This window comes from Apodemus sylvaticus, chromosome 3, assembly GCF_947179515.1.
Source record: "Apodemus sylvaticus chromosome 3, mApoSyl1.1, whole genome shotgun sequence".
Lineage (NCBI taxonomy): Eukaryota > Metazoa > Chordata > Mammalia > Rodentia > Muridae > Apodemus > Apodemus sylvaticus.
In genome coordinates, this window is record NC_067474.1 from 159,318,045 (window position 1) to 159,338,681 (window position 20,637).

At 44.7% G+C, this 20,637-nt stretch overlaps 1 protein-coding gene across 1 annotated transcript in view; it reads right to left on the reverse strand.

Annotated features, from left to right (window-relative positions):
* Vps13d (vacuolar protein sorting 13 homolog D) overlaps positions 1-20,637 on the reverse strand; it is a 223,242-nt gene that overhangs the window by 77,475 nt on the left and 125,130 nt on the right. Inside the window, 8 exon segments of the mRNA XM_052175887.1 lie at positions 3,689-3,837; positions 6,096-6,192; positions 7,041-7,190; positions 12,170-12,319; positions 13,285-13,401; positions 15,640-15,819; positions 18,943-19,051; positions 19,831-19,994. Coding sequence (XP_052031847.1) covers positions 3,689-3,837; positions 6,096-6,192; positions 7,041-7,190; positions 12,170-12,319; positions 13,285-13,401; positions 15,640-15,819; positions 18,943-19,051; positions 19,831-19,994 — 1,116 coding nt within the window.

The following is a 20,637-nucleotide window of genomic DNA, read 5'->3' on the forward strand; positions in this document are numbered from 1 at the left end:
GAACTGAGCCACTGCTTGCATACGGTAGGTCACAGTTCCGATACTTATTTATTCAAGCAGCATCTTCCTGTTGTAAAACGGATTCTGGAGAAAGCCACCCGTGCTCATAAGTTCTTGATAAAATAGAAAAGGTATCTACTCCCACCTCCCAGACAAAGGACTGAAGCCTTCCAGAGACGGCGCCGAGTTGAAAGAAGAAATACCTGTCCACGAGGCCTCAGATCACAGCTAGTCCCTGGGCCGTGTCCTTTCCTTTCTTAGTTTATCCCACACTAAACAAAACTGTCTGGAATTCATTCTCTAAAGGTTTATTTATGGCACATAGAGACTGTTTATGTGAAGCAGGGCATTTGCCTATGTCCCTTTGGGGACAGTGTTTAAAGCTATGGGGCTGCTTCCCTCTCGGGCACTTTCTGAAACACAATTAACAATACTGGATCTTTTTTCCTTTTAACAAATCTGGTTTTTATTTAGAGAGGGAGGGAAAAAGTAAAGGGTCTGAAGTTTCCCAACAAATTATTTCAAGCCTTTGAGAAGACAGTTTTAGGCTTTTTAAATAGTGTCTTTGTTTGAAATCCCCCCCTTACCCCTACCCGCCTGCTCTCTGACCATTAAAGTGTGGGTTTTCTTCCAAACTAGATTGCTCAATTAAGGTCCTTCTTTTGTTATACCCCAGTGCTCTAAATGGGAAAAGGCCTGCTGTAGGCCACCTTTTGAAACCTTTTAAAGACCCCCTGGTATCTTTTGATCTTTAAAGGAGTCGAGGAAATCCCCATTAAAAGCTACCTGGATTTTCAATATGCCATGGCATCTCTAACATGCAAACTCCACACTGAGAGAGCACGAGGAGAAGGGAGGGGCAGCTGTGCTCCTGTGTCTGTGAAATGGAATATGAGGTTCCCGTCTTCTGTCAGTCACAATCCAGTGAAAATAGCAGACAGCTTAGAGTCACCTGGACAGTGTGGATGCCTTTGAGTCACCAGACAGACACTGTATCTAGCAACAGTGTACCTCAGTGTAAATCTGGATAGGCGCAACCCCCCAGATTTCTGACAGCCTCTGGAATCCAGAGAATGGAGGCAATTGTTCCTTCAATACTAAGACAGGGTTACCTTTTAGTCAGACTCCTGTGGCTGCTGCTGTTCAGGGAGAGGGCTCCGTTTCCTAAGCACATTTTTTAATGATTCCATATTCATCAGAAAGAACATATTGCTCTTCCTAAGAGCTCCTAATAAAGGCCTGTTACTCTGTTAGAAAACTCTGAATAAGTGATATTGTCTTAGGAATCCCAGACTCCAGGAGGAATACTCAAGGTATGGTAACATGGTGACTTCCACAAGCCCAGAGCTCAACTCTGAAGTCCCAGTTCCAGCATTCTCCTGAAACACAGGTGCCATCTGCTTAAGAGTGCTCTAAAAATGTTCTTTCAACAGAATACCAGGAAGACAGTCAATGTGGAGGACTGAGTTCATTCCAGCAGAACACATACAGCACCAGTAAGAGCTGCAGAGGACACATGGCATCATGGGTACCATGGGACTGACTGCAGAGGACACAAGGCATCAGTACCACTGGACTGCAGAGGACACATAGCACCGATACCTCAGGACTACAGAGGACACATGGCACTGGTACCATGGAACTGCAGAGTACACAGAGCACCAATACCACGGGACTGCAGAGGACACATGGCAATGGTACCACGGGACTGCAGAGGACACATGGCACCAATACCACGGGACTGCAGAGGACACATGGCACCGATACCACGGGACTGCAGAGGACACATGGCACCGATACCACGGGACTGCAGAGGACACATGGCACCGATACCACGGGACTGCAGAGGACACATGGCACCGATACCACGGGACTGCAGAGGACACATGGCACCAATACCACGGGACTGCAGAGGACACATGGCAATGGTACCATAGGACTAGGGACCAGGCACTTCTGCTGGGAGCACTGAGAGGAATGCTGGGGTCTGTGCTCTTTAACAAGATGATTTTAAATCAAGAAGTTTTCCATTTGCAGGAAATGCTTAGCATTGGCTTGCTGGGTGAGAGCCAAGTATTCTGGGGGGAACAGACTTTATCAAACAAACCCATTCCAAAGGTCACATAAGTCAAGTGGATACTTGTGGATATTAGCAAGACAGTAGTTTTCCCATGGTTTTCCCCTCACTCCCTGGCTAATTATAATCATCTTCAGCCTCCTGGGAAATACAACATTAGGGCAGATTGAGCAGCAAAGTGGGGAGAGGAGAAGGACACCGTACCTCTATTCTCAGGATGCTGCCCCTGGTCCCAGCTGGCCCTCCCTTGTCTGCATTCACTGAAGCCATCACTCCATCACAGCCTTATCTAGAGGCTGAGGCTGAGCAGACAGCTGTCTCATCAGCTATAGGTCTATTTTAGAAGCTGGGAGTTGGCAGACTCTGGCACATGAGGCCCACACATGTGTTCTGTCAAGCCCACAAGGCTGGGTTTTAGTCAGTTTTTGTTTTGTTTTCTTTTTTTTAAGGTGAATTGGTTGCCAACAGTTAAAAACCAGGAGATTCCATATAAACTTGAAGATTTAGCAGTGCTGGGTTCACATTCCCCCAGTGCAAAAACAGGCTACAGGGGGGCTGTGCTGACCCTCCTCATGCAGCTGTGCACTGGACTAAAGGTCCCCTGCACTTGCAGGCTGACCCTGCAGCAGAATTGGCATGGGCATCTGAGCCTAGCACTGCAGGCTCACAACTCATTTCAGCTATCTATATGTTCCTCTGTGGAGAGACTGGCCATCCTGGATCTTCTCAGAGAAGGGAGGAGGGGAAGCGAGTGGGCAATGGGAAGAGGGAGGGTTGGACAACTGTCTTCAAGCACAACACAAGAGAGAACCAGAAGCAATGGCTTCCCGTCGGAGGCAGACTTAGAGTCAGGCTAGATGCTCTCCCTTTCAGCAGCACCTTGCTGCCAACCAGGCTGAAGAAACAGGACCATATACTTTTGTCTCCCCATCTACTAAGCAAGGGTACCATTGAGGACACGCAGTCTAATGCCAGCACAGCCTTACCTTTGTGCCAGGGGCAGCACAATATAGTGCAGTGCAGAACCCAGACATGACAGAGTTGGATTTGAATGTCAGCCTGCTACCTTCCTTTAAATACGCCTTGTTACTAAAAGTGAAGGTGTTGCTATGGCTGTGCTGGTCACCTGTGGATCAAGACGGTTAGTAGGAGGGTTATGTCCTGAAGCTATACAAGGCCATATCCCAGCAAGCTTATAGTTGAGTCTCCCTCAAGGGTGGCAGACCTTTCTAAGTGACACTTATTCCAGTATAAATAGATACTTAGAAGACAGCAAGAGAGATCTGGGCAGTGGGTCAAAAGAAAGGCTATCTTAGTCTCAGTTCCTAAGATCAGGACCAAGCCCAGGAAAAAGGTTTCTACTGCCCTAAGGCAAATCTAGAATCATCCAAAGAATAGATGAGAGTTAAATCATCCAGTTTTATCCTTTTTGGTAATATGTTGATCTTCATCAAAGTGATGCCTAAACATTAGACAAAAAGAGTATTTCACAAATTAATGAACACCTATAAAAGGAAAGGTACAAAATAAATGCTGTGGGTACGAATTCCAGACAGAGAAATAAGCACTCGGCGCGCACTCCCACGGAGAGTGTGCCAGCCGCGAGCTCACCTTAAGGTCCAGGGGCAGCTTGCTGGAGGTAAGCACACTGAGCTTGATCTGGGGGATGCTGATCTTGAGGTTCTCGAAGTAGTACCGAGTGGGCGTGCCCCCCTGCTCTGCTGTCTTCTCGTGGATGTTTTCATCATACTTTTCCACCTCTGATCCAAAGGCATAAGTAAGAAAACAAAACCAAAAGCTGTTGGCGTCAAGATTCAAACATGTGTGACCTCACCTAAAAACCTACACAAACAAAAACCTACACAAACTTTCTTAGTTTCTTCATGGGCTCAGGAATGCATACAATATGCAGATGCCATTTCTACATCAAAGTAGACAGTTACATTGGTTACACAAAGGTAGGGTAGCTTCATGTGTTAAGCTGTGACTCTGAGCCACCCAGCAGACAGTATCTTAGAAAGGCAAAGGTTACAGGTTCATTTGCTGGCCACAGACTTTCCAGAACTACTGCTGTCATCACAAGTACCCATGACCTAGGTCATATGACTCTAGAGCACAGTACAGCTGAGCCAAAAAAAGGACACTGGAAGCATAAAACAACACTGTGTGGATAAACACAGTTCCTGACAAAGTGCTGCCTGTCATTACTCTTCCTTTACTTTCAGTAGCACAGCATCCTCCCGAGCAGGGCAAGTCGCAGAAGCAAGATAATCGAGGCAGACTTTCTAATTGCCAGTCCGTGAGCATAAGGAGGGACATGGCTAGAAGAGCAGTGCACTCCGTGCATTGCAGGATGCACATGTCCATTTAGGCAGTAAGCTTCCCACTGGCTCCCGGGTCGTCAAAGGAAAACCAGAGAGAATGCTCACAGCTACTTTGCACATTCCCAGTCGAAGCTGCCAGTAGTTGTACTCGAGGTTGAAGGATGCTCTAAGGGAGACCTGTCTTCCACACTCAACTGCCTACTGAAAGTAGAGGAAAAGTAGTGACAGGCAGACAAGGTCTTCCCCAAAGCCTAAGCTTCTCTGTGCAAGGCTTAAAAAACTTCCAAGAGAGATTTACAAGAAAAATGCAGCCCATGAAGCCTGAGGTGACTCTTATTGGGAAGGAGCCACACAGAACGCCTGCTGGCTGCTGAGGACTCAGGCGGCTGAGTGACTCCAGATAAACAGGACTAAGCAGACACGGCCCTTCTCTTCCTCCCAAATAGTTGTCTCCTTCTCTTTACTTTCTTTTTTTGGGGCACTAAGGACAGAGCCCAGCACCCCATGTATGCTACCTGCAGGTAATACGTAGTACTGAGAAAAATCCCTAGACAATCCTAAATGCTCTAAAAGCTTAATCCTATTTTATCTGCAATGCTGAAGACTTAAAACTCAATTCTAAATCTAGATTATAAAGACAGAAATAGTTTTCTTGTATTGTAGGTATATATACTGCATTGTGGATATATATATATACATATATATCCATACATATGCATTTTCCCTCTGGCTAACGTGATGCCCAAATGCATACAGTAACAACCTAAAGGATGTAAGATCATGAACTTGAGCATGAACTACAAAGACTGTCTCAAAACAACAAGCACATAAAAAACTAGCCAAGTGGCTAGAAAGATGACGCAGCAGTTGAGAGTGCTTAGTGCTCTTCTAGAGGGCCTGGATCAGTTCCCAGCAGCCAAATCAGGCCAGCTCACAACTACCTGATCTGACTCCCTCTCCCAGCCTCCACAGGTAACTGTACACACAGGGAAGACATTTATACACACATGCACGCATGCACATAAAATAAATCTTTGAAAAAGGTTGTTGTGCATCATCGACTTCTTTCTTAGCTGGAGCCATCTGACAGCAGGAGAAGGGGCTGTGACAGGGAAGCTAGAGAAGCAACAGCTGAACTCTCCCTGCAGCTCTGCAGAAGCTTAGGCTTTCTGATAGTGATCTGACTCCCTTTCCAAAGGCCAAAGGACAGCAAGAAACCTTTGTAATGACATTAAGGTACAAGGGTACAGAAGTTAAAAGTTAATAACTGTGGTTAGCCAGTTTTGTTTTTTCAAACTAAACCAAAGCAACTGCCAAAAAGGCATTTCTGACTCTTAGCCCTGAGCTGGTTTCATAACAAAGTGGCCTGTTAAATGACGGCCATCATTCCATTCTATTAGAGTGGAAGGACAGGACTTGCAAAGGAAAGGAGGGTGTACTGTTTCGTAGTGGCCAGCCATTGCACACTCCAGGATGCCAAGACCCTCTCAGGGCAGCCTAGTTCCTGGACATAACTCAGACAACAAACAGTTTTGGGAAAGGAGCTGCTAAATCCCAAACCTGAGCCAGCTACCTCAGATTAGGAGGCAGAGAGGCAGCATTGTTGGTGTCTAGCGACTACCTGTGTTTTACAAACAGAACAACACACTATTGTGGGCCAATCCCAGGCAGAAGAGTAGAGTGATCAGCTTTACCTGATTCTGCCTGATCGTAGCCAAAGAAACTTAGTAGCTTGAGCAGCAGTTTCTCCTCAATCTGTACTGTGAACCTCTGAGCGGTGACCATCAGGTGCTAGAGAGAAAGAAAGTCTGGTTTACAGTCCTGCGCCAAAGCAGCTTTCATTTGTGCCATGAAGCAGCAGGTCCCAGTGAGGCCGGCAGGCAGACACTATAGTTTCTGCTACTAAGGAAGGCAGAGGCAGGAGGCTTGCTTGAGCCCAGCAGTTCCAGATCAGCTTGGGCAGCAAAGCAAGATCCTGTCTCACGGTTTCGTTGCCTGAGTGATTTAACGATAAATGACTTGCGGTTCACCTCTCTTTGCTTGTTACAGTGAACAGAACTCCCGGCGTTCAGTGGACACTCTGCTACCCTGCTTGATCCCTAGGGCCTCACTAGTTACATGACTGGGGTTGGGGTTCGGGTTGCCTTGCTCCCATCAGCATTGGTGACCAAGGACTAGAAAGCAGGTTCTGGCATTTATAGCTTGCTGTTATCACAGCCGGCTTCTACTATCGGAACCCTGAGGTCAGAAAGCTTCCTAGCTTTTTACTAGTGACTGGTAGTATACTCATGGCCGTTTACGTAGCACCTTATTCCAAGGACAGACTCCACATAGCTCTCCTGGACTTCTGGACTGCTCAACATCCAGTAACCTCAGCAGCCTGCAAGACACTGCTCCACTCAGGAACGACGCCAGTGGCCTCCCTGGGTTCAGCACTACCAAGCTTGCTGACAACGGAGGATACAGGGTGCCGAGAAAAGGTGCCCTGAACATCTCCCTCAACGGTCAAACAAAAGCCACATGCGGCTGGGCCCAGAGAGCTGCCTTTGTACACAGTGTGCTGCTGCTTGCTCTGTGGCCTGTGAGAGAGCAAGCGTGCCTCCTACGTGCCATTGTCCCCAGCCTCCCCGCCAGCCCACCTTGTAGATGTTGGTCAGCGCGCTCTTACTGGGGAACTTCACGGCATTGACTTGCACAGCAGGACCTGTCTCAATGACTTCGTTCTCATTGCTCAGGGGGGTCACATAGAGCATGAAGGGCTGGGTAGTACCAATGAGCTGGTTGTCCACCTGGGGCAGGAAAACCACAAAACAGAAACAAGCGAGACAGCTGCTCAAGTTTTTTGTTTGTTTGTTTGTTTGTTTTTTATTTGGTGCCTCATGCTATGCAGGCTGCTCAGGGTCCCCTGGCCACTTTACCACATCATATCTACAGCACACACATATATTCAGTAATAGATTGAGTCCAAGAGCAATGGTGGGATGGTGATGGGCAAAGCGATGCTTACCAGCAACCCCAGCACTTACAAAGTGGAGGCAGGAGAACTGAGCACTAGAGGCTAGAATGTACTACATACTGAGTCTGTGCCCCCAAAATAGCAACAGGGTGGGAAAGATGGCTCAGCAGCTAAAGGCATTTGCTGCCAAGCTCCCAGATGAGTTTAATCTCCAGGATCCATGTAGTAGAAGGAGAGAACTGATTCTCTCAAGTTGCTTCCTGACCTCCACATACACATTCTGCCATATGCACACATATAAATGCACAAAGTAAACAAAAACTGAATGACAATAACATAGTAACAATAAAAATAACAAGGGAAGTTTAAGACTAAGACTTGACTTAGTAAAGACTAAGAAGTTAGCTCAATTTAGCCACTCCATAGAATATTCATATTTAAAACCTCGTATTTAACACAATAAATAGACATCATATTTGCTAATAAAAAAGTTTCAAAATAGAAAAAAAATCCTAAAGCATCACACAAGAAGACCTGTCATGTCACAAACAGGTCAACATATGCTTCACAACCTGCAGTGTCCAGCACTATGTTGGTCACTATACATGTGACCCCTGGGTACAAGCCTCAGCACACTGTCCCTAGCTGATAGATGGAGAAATAAAGACCAGCCCTTGCTCAAGATGACCAGTGATAGAAATGGTTCCATCTAGGCCTGTTCTGCTCAGGGCCAGTGTTCTTACTGCTGTGCTGCTGATGCTTCTCCCTCATTCTAAACGCCTATCAACAAGAGAGCAGAGACCCTGGTCATCTGCTAGCTCTGAAGGTTGAGCAGTCTCCCGAGCCCCCAAAGACAACGTTTGATCTCACTGATTTTTTTCCACTGCAATTATAGATTCTAGTTCATGGATTTCAGATGTTTAGCTTTTCTTTCTCTGTTTACCTGTTCTCTTTCAATTTTCCTGTTTTTTTTTTTTTTAACCTTTGTACCAGTGTATGCATGCAGTTATGAATGATGTGTGTTTATAGGGGTCACATGTGTGGAGGTCAGAAGACAATCTTGGATGTCAGTCCCTGACTTTTTGAGACAGGACTCTTGTTCATCACTGCATACACCAGGCTTTATATACAGTTGGTTGGTGTGTGTGTGTGTGTGTGTGTGTGTGTGTGTATGTGTGTGTTGTGTGCGCGCGTGTGTGCGCATGTGGAGGTCAGAGGCTATTGTATAGGAGTCAGTCTTCATCAGACCTGAAGCAAGCTCGCTTGTCGACACACTTTAAAGTTCTAATCAGGTCTGTTTAACTCTCAGGCCGAGCCATGTGCAGCCCGGGGGCCAGCTACAAATGCAGTGCAACACGAGACTGTAAACGTATTAAAACATTCTGAGATTTTCTTTTATCTTTTTGCAGTTTCTTTCTTTGTAAGTCAATTGCACAGTTCTCAAGTGAGGCTTCTAGAGATGACACAGTGTCACAATGTCAGAAGGCTAGAGTCTGTGATTAGACGTATCAGTGTTCACATGTGTCATGTCCTCTTGATTAATTAATTCTCCTATCATTAGGAAATTACCTTCTTTATCTCTGCTAATATTCTTTGTTCTGACATTAATCAATGTGACTCCTACTTCCTTCCTCATGACTAAAGTGTAGTGTGCCTCCCCACCCCCTTTTAGGCCCTTTTAACCTATTTGAGTCTTTATAGTTAACGAGTGTGGGGAAGGCTGGAGATAGTATATCACTACATAACACATGCAGACCCTGAACACATGATCCTCCTGCCTAAGCCTCCAGCCTGATTATAGGCCGTTCCTTGTGGCCCTTTTTTATGCAGTCTGACCATCTCTATATTGATCTCACACACAATTAATTGGCACCATTAAGTTTTTGTCTGCTGTCTTGCTATGGCTTGTTATCTGTTTCATATGTTGTCTTCCCCATTTTCTGCATTCTCTTGGATTCATCAAGCACTTATCTTCCCACTTTATTACTTACCTACAATTATCATTATTATTTTGGGAGGGGCTACAGTATTTAACTCAGTATGTTGGTCTACCATTAAATGGCATCACACTATTTCATATGCAGAATCACAGTGCTGAACTTGCATTTGTCCCCTGCAGACTTCATGCCATAGTTGTTAATCATTTCACTTCTCTATGTGGTACAGAAACCACCTCAGTGTTGTCATGCTTGTCTAAGCAGCCGTTCCCTCCTGAGGAGACGTACGTACGAAGCCTAGCCCTGTATGCTTTTCCTGTCTTCACATCAGGATTTCTTCCCTCCTTTGTGCTGATTCAAATTCCATTAGCACCGTTTTCTGTCTGCTGGGTAATGTTCTTTAATGCTTTTGGAAGCTTTGGCCTTAGATAATAAATCCTTTTATCATTTCTGTGTCTAAGAACACCCTCGCCTCATCCTTTGTGGTGGTTTCAATGAGAATTATTCCCATAGGTGCCTGTATTTCAATGTCTAGTCCCTAGTTCAGAGAAGCACTAGGAGGTGCAGCCTTCTTAGAGGAGGTGTGGCCTTGTTGGACAAGGTGTGCCACGGAGGGTGGCCTCTGGGGTTTAAAAGCCCATGCTAGGCCCAGTCTCACTATCTGCCTGAGGCTTGTGGATCAGGGTATAAAGCCCTGGGCTTGTCTTCCACAACCATGTCTGCCTGTGCGCCACCATGCTCTCCACCATGAGGGTAATGGACATCTGAAACAGTAAGCAAACCCCCAATTAAATGCTTACTTTTATAAGCGGTGCCTTGGTCATGGTGTCTCTTCACAGCAAAAGAACAACAACTGAGATACCCTGATTTTTGAAACCCTTTTTCTAGGAGTAGGTTTCTAAGAGATAGCTGTTTGCCTGCTTTCAACACTATGGGGGTTGCTGGCCATGTTCTCACTTGCATTTTTTTTTTCAACAAGAAATCTGTTATCTTTGTCATCTTAGCCTTGTTCCTTTGTACATATGTTTTTTTTTTTTTAATCCATGATTAACTTTACTATTGCTTTTGTATAACCTATGGCATCTCAGAGTGGCAGTGAATTGGTTCAAGGTACCTGGTATGCTAAGATCCATGAATCTTCTAGGCTATAAAGCAGTGTGGTTATTCGTACAGACACGCACGGCCTTCTGCACATTTACAGTCTCTAAATGGCTTACAGTGCCTCAGCCAATGTAAGTGCTATGGAAATGGTTGTTATGCTTTGTTTGGGAAACAATGACATGGAGAAAGCTCTAGCTGTGCGAAGCATAGATGCGCAGCCCACAGGTATGGCAGGCCAACTGGAGTTCCCTTCCAGCTTGTGTGTCACACATCCAGTAAAATTTTCATTTCTTGATGTCAGTTTTGATTTCTGTGTCTCTATTTTTTAAACATATAGAACTCCAGTTCTGATAACAGTTTTTTTTAGTATATTCTACCGACTTCGTTAGCGCTGGGTCCCTCCTGAAAATATTCTCGTCCTCACAGTGTGCTGCCTCTCATCTATATCACGGTGGTTGCTCATAGCCTGTCAGTTTTGCCTTGTTGGGTGCTTGGCATGTGTGTCCCAAATGCATTATGAGGTGTGTGGGGAACACAGGCCATCTCCTGGGATCCTGGCTGACCCTTCAGCTCTTCCTTCCATGGTTTTCAAGATAGAGCCAGAGCAGCATTCAATCTGGGGCCAATAAATCACAGAGGCAACACTTGCCTGAGACTCTTCTCAATGTCCCACATACTTTGGGGCTCTGGTGCAGCTCAGAGCCGGGTCCTTCAGATCCTCCTAGATGAGTAGCTTCTCCACACAGCCCTCTCCCCACAGGTCCACTGCTATAGACTTAGCTGTCGGTCTCTGTGGATGCTCGGTTCTGTCTTTTCAACGCCTCCACTCTTTAGGCCTCTGTTGTAGGCTCCTCTCCCAGCACATAGCCTGGAAACTTCTCAAGCTAAGCCAGCCATAAGTTTCACCTCTTTTATTTCCCATCTTGCACGGGTCACTGTCCTTTGTGCGTCGATGTCCTGTGTTCTGAAGCTGCTATTATTTCATGTAGATTTAGGGCTCATCTCAATAGGAGAATGAAGCCAGTGTCAGTTATTCCATCTGGCCTGGAAATATAAGTCAGACCCTGCTGTTTATCACAATGACCTCAACTCCTCCTAGAGAAGGCTACCTGACTCTTTTTTCCTAAGCTCATATGAGCTTAGAAAAAAAACTGAGACTCGAGACATGGCCTGACAATGCAAAACCTGACAACCCAAGTTCAAGTGTTGGGTCCAGGTAAAAGAGGAGGAAGAGAACTGACTTTGTCCCCTGACCTCCACATGCATACCGTGTGTGCATCAGCTATCACTCCTGTTAGCTAACTAAGTTCTTTATACATCAGCCAGAGAATCAGGAATTCATCTTGGTTTGTATTACCAGGCATAATGACCATGTATTTGTTGACACTACTCAGGAGGCAGAGTCTCTGTGAGTTCCTGGCCAACCTAGTCCTATACAGTAAGTTGTAGGCCAGCCAGGGCCACATAGTAAGACCCTGTCTCAAAAACAGAGAATTTGTGAGATACATTAAGGTGAAAGCTCGTCACAGGATGATTCTTTTGAAGATCAGATATTTCCTCCATGGAGTGGAGAGATGGCTCAGTCATAAAGAGTACTTGCGGCTCTTGCCAAGGACCTGGGTGTGGTTTCCAGCATTCATACTGAGTGGTTCACAACTGCCTCTAACTCCAGATCCAGGAGAACAGCTCTGTCTTCCCTTGGCACTGGCACTCACGTGTACACACACACACACACACACACACACACACAAACACACCACTCTCATCCTGGTACCTGCACATCCTGTATGCTAAGCTCCAGCATGTGACTGGCTGCCAGCTGAGTGTAATGGAGGTTGATTCCTGTGAGACTCGCAAAGACCAGTTCTTCTGGGACTTTGTTAATTAAAGAGACACCAATTCCACCTTCTAACCGAACAAGCACCTGAAAGGAAAATAAAACCCCATCAATTGTTTATAACAGGGCTCACGCAGACACCAGTGGCTTTCAGGCTCTCTTCTCTTTACCTCTCAAGCGTATAAAACCACTGCAGAGTTTTGACAGTCACCTTTCTGGCTCAAATGTCCCAGTCTCCCCAGAAGCCAAGCCTTCCACTTTGGATGGACTCCTTGGTCAGGTCACAATGCCACTGGGATGTGAGGACACTTTGCCCAGCACACACAGATGCTGCACAGTCTGAGAGAATGGTTGTTCTAGAGCCTCTTTCCTGGTTAGGGTTATTCTGTGCATTTCCACAGCATCTGACATGGCTTCACACTGTTCACCAGGATCAAGTGAGCGTGCTCCCTCACGCTCATCTCAGCCTCAAGCCTGCACTGTTCACCAGGATCAAGTGAGCGTGCTCCCTCACGCTCATCTCAGCCTCAAGCCTGCACTGTTCACCAGGATCAAGTGAGCGTGCTCCCTCACGCTCATCTCAGCCTCAAGCCTGCCATTCTCTTCCCAAAGCCCAAAGACGAAGGAAGAAGGATTTAAGCCAGATGGAGGGGGAAAAGCCAAATTTTCTTATTCTCTAAATTCTATTAAAATTTGGATCTTTCAGTTTCCTTTTTGTCATCTAGAGGAACATCTGTTACTCGCTGATTGCACCTAAGCTGCAGCCATCACGCGAATTGACATAAACACAGGAGCGGTAACAGTAAACACAGCGAAACAGCACCCCACAGTCAAGAGTTCACACACTCACCAAGCAAATTCTCAACCAACTGGTGACCAAGAAAGGTAATCTGCAGCATTTTAAAAACTTACTGTCTGGGCTGGCAAGATGGTTCAGTGGGTAAAGGTGGAAGGAGAGAACTGACTGTTGCAAGTTCCCCTGCGATCTCACACACGCTGTGATAGCACAACCACACACATGAACACATGTGTCAATAAACTGGCAAACTTACTTCCAGCTCCTGGTGTGTGTCTGGATTCCTCAGTTTCTGCAGCTCCTGCTCCGTAACGGGAAGTTCCTCCACTTCATATGATGAGCACTCACTTTTCCGCTTGCAGAAGTCTGTTATCTGAAGTCAAAACAAAACAAAAGGGGGGCTCATACTTTCACACTAACTACTGGTCAAGAGTCACTACATGCCCAGGAAAATCACAGAAGCTAATGGCTTCCCAGGCTGCTAGAACAAGATCTGGGCAATAATGAAGCAGGTGCAATTCTGAGTCTAGATAGCACTCTATCCAGCTAAACATGCTGGGTGCCTCACAGAGTGTAGGTAGGTCTCACAGAGCACAGATAGGCCTCACAGAGCAAGGACAGGCCTCACAGAGCACAGGTAGGCCTCACAGACAGGCTTGTGAGAACACAGGCAGGCCTCTGCAGCTCAGTTCCTTTTACCTCTGTAAAGCAGTATTACAGACAGATTATGGCATGGAGCATGATGTGTTGTGTCAGAACACTCACACAGTGCTCCACTGTCGTGTTTCCCTCAGCTATTACTCTACGATTGATGTCTGCATCTCCAACACACATCTCACCTTGATCCAGATCAGAAGTCACCATGGCTTTTGGACGTCATCACAGAGAAAGAACCATGTTAACTTAGCCTAGTAAGTGCCAACTTAATTTGTTTCCCTCAAATCTGTACTTTGCCTCAGGCCCTAACCCACACTCAAGTCACTGAGTACTCGGTCAGCTTCCTTTGGATTAGCTTCTCTTCCCCTGACCAGGTACTTTGCTCTAAGCCACTATTTCTGATCATCATGCCAGAGCCTCTTAATTGGGCTTTCTCTGCCTTTCTCTAATCTTTCTTAACACTGCAGCCAACGAGTTACTTCAGATGAATCTTTATCAAGATGACCCTGACTCCTGCCTGCCTTGGACAACACATTCTACCATTCATTTGAATCTCAGGTCCCAATCCTGCCTCTAGACTTATTTCTTGCCATATGCCAATACCAGTCTCTTCACTACTCAGCTTCCCACATACTACGCAACTGTGATAGCTAGTGCTGGTTGTCAACCTGACTATATCTGGAACTAAAACCTAGGCAGCTGGGCATACTCAAGGATGTTTCCTTAGTCGATCATGTCAGGTGCAAAGACTCATCCTAAGTCTGGGTCATGTCTGATGGCAGTCTATATAAAAGAGCAGAGAATAAGGAAGGTTTTACTTTCTGCCTGCCTCCCCTCTCTTCTGCTGCTGGAGCATTCCTTTACTGGTATGATCTACTTCTTCAGGATCCCAATGCACACTAAAGACCAGCTGAGGCATCTAGTCCTGTGACTTAACAACTACAGACTCTTGGTCCTTTAAGCAGGATAGCCATGGATGGACTAGCTAGGCCAAAGCCTATAAGCCACTCCAATAACTCACCTTTTAATATCCATATATATATTCATTTTAGAAGTGTTGTTCCTCTGGAGAACCCTAACACAATAACTTCCTCTGCTCATCTCTCAGCAGCTGCCTGTGCCCTAAGGTAAACTCTGGAGATGTTCAGACTGTCGGCTCACTGCCACACGCTTAGTAACTGAAACACTGCTGAGAAAATTACCTCTGTGTGAACATGCCCAACATGGTGAAACCCTTCTGCCTTGCCTTCTCTACCAGCTCCACTCTTTCTGTTATCTTACTGCTCATTGAGTATTATGTCTGGTGGGCATACCCTCAGCCTCAAAGCCCAGACCCTTCACTCCCCTCACACCTCCCTTCAAGATACCACATTGTAGTATTTGTCTGGGTAGAAAGCTCCTTTCATGAGTTTTACTCATTGTTTTAAAAATGAGTATAATGCGGGGCGGTGGTGGTGCACGCCTGTAATCCCAGCACTCTGGGAGGCAGAGGCAGGTGGATTTCTGAGTTCAAGGCCAGCCTGGTCTACAGAGTGAGTTCCAGGACAGCCAGGGCTACACAGAGAAACCCTGTCTCGAAAAACCAAATCCAAAAAAAAAAAAAAAATGAGTATAACAGTTAACAACACTGAGAATAGTAGTATGCATTTTTCTTATCTTTTAAAATTCTTATATGTTGGAGATAAAGGTCTTCTCATGTAGACCGTCTCAAATTCAGGCTGTGCCTCAGCCTCTTGAAGGCAGCATACCCCCGCCATGCCTGGTTAAGTCCTAAGCACTTTTAGACTTTGCTTAACTTTCTACTTGCAGTCGCTTCCACCCTGGCTCCCATACAACTCTGTAATGGAGACCAAGCCCACCTAGTATGTGAATACACTAAAATAAATACTTGTTAGACAGCTGCCCGTGCTGATGGGAAGGACAGGACCTGGGCTGTGCGGGTCCTTCTACTCACCTGGAGTGCTCTCGTGGGCCCATCTGGGATGACTCTTAAGGACAACATTCCAGAACCAGGCCTCATTTTTTGGTTAGCAAACTGCTGTTCTGGCGGAACTGGCCCCAATAGCTCCACAGATGAGTCAGGACCAAGCACAACTTCAGCTCCATCAAACAAGCCAGAGAGTCCTCCTTTGGCCTAAAAGAGGTCAAAATAAAAATGTACAAGAAAAGGCCAAAGCCCAGACTTGGACAATTCAACATATTGTCTAGGCAAAAAATGAACTGAAGTTCTCCTTTGAGGATTAGTCTTGAAAATTAAAAAGATAGATAGGTAGATAGATAGATAGAGGACTGTATATAATGGAGAGATAAGTTTACTGCATTAACATAGAAAGTTACAAGCACACACAGTAAGAGGTAACCCCACAAAGACAGTGGATTGTTTTTACTCCACCTTCTAGTAAGCTTTAATCATTAAAAATAAGTTTATAAAGTAGCTGAAGCCAGCTTTGTTCTTTGAGTATTATCATTGAGGTTTACCTAAAAACCTTAAATATTACAAAACTGATCATTTATCACTCAACTTTCCAATTAAAAAGCCAGTTCTAAAGCAAAAACTTCCCCTATGCTGAAGGCAAAACAACCCAATAGGCCAATCAATGCCACTTTTCAACTGTAATTCAGACTGGAACACAGTTTGGCAAGCTTTTGGGAAAAGTCATAGTCCTGCTATGTCCTCACATGATATGCAGGTCTGCAGGGTAAGGCCCATAAGGACATGCCAAAGACTAGAGAACAAATATGTCAATGCTTTTTTCTTGGTTACTGTCTCCTGCAGGGATTGCAGGGATGCACCACACCACCACGCCCACCCATCTCTGTTCATTTTAAATACTAAGACATGTAGGGCAGGTTTCAATACCATGAAACCCTTTCGTAAGGGTAAGTTTAGAAAGTTCATACATAACTTGGAGAGAGCAGGTCAGAAAATGTTTGCAAGTCTTCTACTGCTGTACTTAGCATAGGAATGAAACAAACCCGGTTCCCTAATGAAAACACATTCACAGCAAAGAAATGGTGGGCAGATCCAGGAAACAACAAACATTGAAAGGGGATTTGGGTGGGAGGAAAATGCTCCACGAAAATTAGAATTACATGGGCTTTAAAAAAAAAACAACAAAACTAGAAGTAAAGTCAGGGTCAGACCCGGAACCCACCAATTATAACAAGCCTTCTTTTGCCTCTAGAAGTCTGAATTGTGTTGCTAATTGAAAATCCCAAATCCACTCCAGATGTGAGCTTCACATAAGTAAGCAGCTGGCCTTTGATGAGAAATGCTCAGGGCCACAGAGGTAAAGAAAATAAATCTCAGCAAACAGAAGAGGCTTCTTATGGCTGTACACAGCACCATGTGAGCGAACAGCCTGACTGCACTGAAGAGAGAAACGTTGACTATGGACTGATGTGTTCTGTGTGAGGCCCATGAAGGGCAGACCTGCACACAGTCGCAGTGCTGCTCCACACTACAGCTACCCTTCCACCCGCTCACCTCTGATGCAGGGCAGATACCGGCCCAAAGCAAGACAAGGCAGAAATCTAAGTGCCTGACAATTAATTTCCCAAATACATATTTGCTTATAAAGTACATGGAAATTTATTCTACCACAGACTGCGGAGTTCAGGACAAAGAAAGCTAACTGTCTAGCAGTCTTGCCCGTCACATTTTCTACAACAAAAATGCTAATTTTAATACCACTAAGAATGTAGCAATAAACAAAATCAAAAGCATGTATATATATAATCAATTTGGTTATATGATACCAAGTGGACAGCCTCAAAAAGATATACATAAAAATACACACACACACACACACACACACACACACACACGTATTTAACAATTAAAAAGAAGAAGTCATGAATTTAAAAGAAAGCAAGGGGGGGATATGGGAAGGTTTGAAGGGAAGAAAGGGGAAAGTGATGTAAATACAATATAATCTCAAAAAATTAAAAAGAAATGAAAGAATACTGGAAAAGTAATTACTGGAGGAGGAAGAGAAGGACAGCAGTGCACAGCTCACGACGAGCTGCTACACTTTACAGAAGGCTACTGTAGCTTCTGGGATCTAAAACTAACCTACCCACCTCAGCCTACTGTTGGGCTTTTAGTGGATACTCTCCCCCCTTCTTTTAAAAAGTAAGGTAGATAAATTTATGACATCAGGGAAAAAAATTTCAGAGAAACCAAGAACAAAAGTAAAAAAAAAAAAAAAGCCATCTTATAGGACAGTTACTTCTAATGCCCTTGATCGAATACCCTTGCCTTCAATCAAGAACACGTCCTGGGGAGCCGAGATGGCTCAGCGATGGAGAGAGCGTGCTGCTCTTGCAGAGGAACTAAAGTCCATTCCCAGCACCCACATTAAGTGACACACAGCCACCTGTAACTCCAGCTCCAGGGACTCTAACAGCCTCTTGTGGACTCTGCCGGCACTTATACTCCTATGTACACATACTCACATATACATGCACACACATACACATAATTAAAATAAATTTTGAACAATTGGAACAGGAACAGTGAGATTAGAAAGATTATAAGAGCCAGAATATCACAAATCCTGTTGAGAAAAATTTTCTCTTATAAATGGCTATATAAAGAGAACAGGAACAGTGGCAATATCAGTGAACATGTCAACATGGAAGGGAGAGGTTTTGCAGGTCCCACCCCTAGGCGAAGAACTTTAGAAACTGATGACTGCAGGGAGAAAGAGAATTGGTCTCTCCCAGTGATGCATCACCTAAATCAGTTATTCAATGCAGAGTGGTCAGCCCTAAAAGTAGAAACACACAAAACCAAAAATGGACTCAGCAGGGTGCATTTGTATATACTTGTGCATACATGTGCATCTAGTAGTAGTAGTAGTAGAAGTAGTAGTAGTAGTAATAATAATAATAATAATAATAATAATAATAATAAAGAGGCTATTAATTTGAAAGCTGTGGGAGCACGGGAGGGAGTAGAGAAAGGGTAGTGGGAAGGGCTGGAAAGGGGAAAGGGAAGGGAGAAAGTGATGTAATTCTATTTCAATTATAAACATTTTAAAATAAAATTAAGTCTTAAGAAAATAACATTTCCCATGCAGGAACACACAGATGCACAGCCAAAATTTCCTGACTGCCTTTAACGAAAGTGAAGTAACTAGAGAGTCCTGTACTCTGATTAATTTTTCCCCTTGAATAATTCATCACGTATAACATAGGTGAGGCTGTGTTTTGACCCTGAGAGTTGCAACTTAGGGTTTCCAAAGCAACTGACCTGAACCACCAGCCCGTGCAAGCCACAGGTCAGCTTCCCTTCGTGGAAGCTCCAGGTCTGCGTTGTGCTGCGCCTACGATCCGGCTTCCTCAGCATCAGTGGCTCGTATCTGGACAGAGACGTACAATGAGGCCCATCCCTAGACAGAAGCCTTAGGAGAGCCTGAGGCTCTGCCGCTCTGCTTGCCAGCACCCTGACCCTGCGATCTAACAGCATCATCGTCGAGCCTTTTTTATTTTCCACAAGGAAAATCCAAAGAACAGAATGGAGACCCAAAGCGCAGACACTTGTCTCACAGAGCAAGCCATCTTGCAGGCTGGGAGAACCTTTCTACTGAACGGTTAAAATTTTCAACTGTCTTTATGGTTCCATTTCTAAACACTTTACTATGTGTCTTAAAGTACACATTTTTGGAAATAAATGAGGTAACAATTAAAAATATAAACACGGTGACTTTATGGAGAAACTAATACATGAATAAAGTAGCTTATTTAAGTTAAAGTCAGTCATGTAAACTGCCCAGTTACTCATAAAAACAGGCGTGAGGAGTGCTGTTAAATGAATTCTTCTTGAAAGACTTAACACTATAACAGAAAAACTTAAGAATAGAAACTGTTCACTTCTAGGGAACAAGGGTAGACTGAAATTTTCAGTAAAATAAATGTTTATTTTCTATAAAATATCTTACCATTTGATCTTTTGTAACACCTGTCACAACTTTAAAATTAAATGATACCTGAGAATTTGATAGGTACCAGTTATTAAGGAAAAAGAATCAAAATAATACAAATTCTCACGACAGTTTACAGAATTTATTTTGAGGGGCAAAGTTCTCAAGCCTGAGTTTGAACATAATGAACTTGACTCAAAAATTACCCAGCAGATTACCTGTTGTCTGTCACAGCAGCCAGGCCAGCGATATCCAGGATAGCAGAGCCCTCTAGGGAGCGCGTGGCTGAGGGCTTGTTGGGGTTGTGGGGTACAGCAGAGCCTTCATGGGCCAGCATTCCTGTCCCTGTCATCCTCCAGAGCTGAGAGCGCTTTCCTGGCTCCTGATGGGCAGACACACAAAGAAGTAGCCAAAGCTAGCCCTGTACCTCACAATGGTCAGGGAGGTTCTCCAGTTACCACTGGACATGGATGTTGTCTATGCCACAAAAATACTAAAGATTTCATTACTGTGAATTTCTAGTTAGATCAAGTATGCCAAACTATTTTTCATTTTTTAACTTTATTTTTTATGCATCTGTGTATAATGTATGTTGAGTGTCACCATGCGTGTCTAACGGCACACGTGTGTGAAAGTCTTAGGACAATCCTCAGCAGTCAGTTCTCTCCTTTCCCCATCAGATCTGGAGCTCAGACTCAGGTCATCAGGATTGTGTGGTAAGCCCTAGCCAGTTGACCAGGCCATACTAAACACCTAAACCAAGCAACCAAAATTTGAAAGTGATACAAATTTTTTTTGAGACTGGAGAGATGGCTTCATGGTTAAGAGCATGCATGCTCTTGAATAGGACCCATGAAGTTTACTTCCCAGCATACACATTAGACAGAAAATCACAACTGCTTGCAACTCCAGCGCCTTCAGCTCCAGGTGCTGATCTGAGGACCTTACCTGGATTCCTAGGTAAGGTGCACTGGTGAGTGTACAAACCGTCTGAATAGACATACACACGTATAAATAATTAAAAT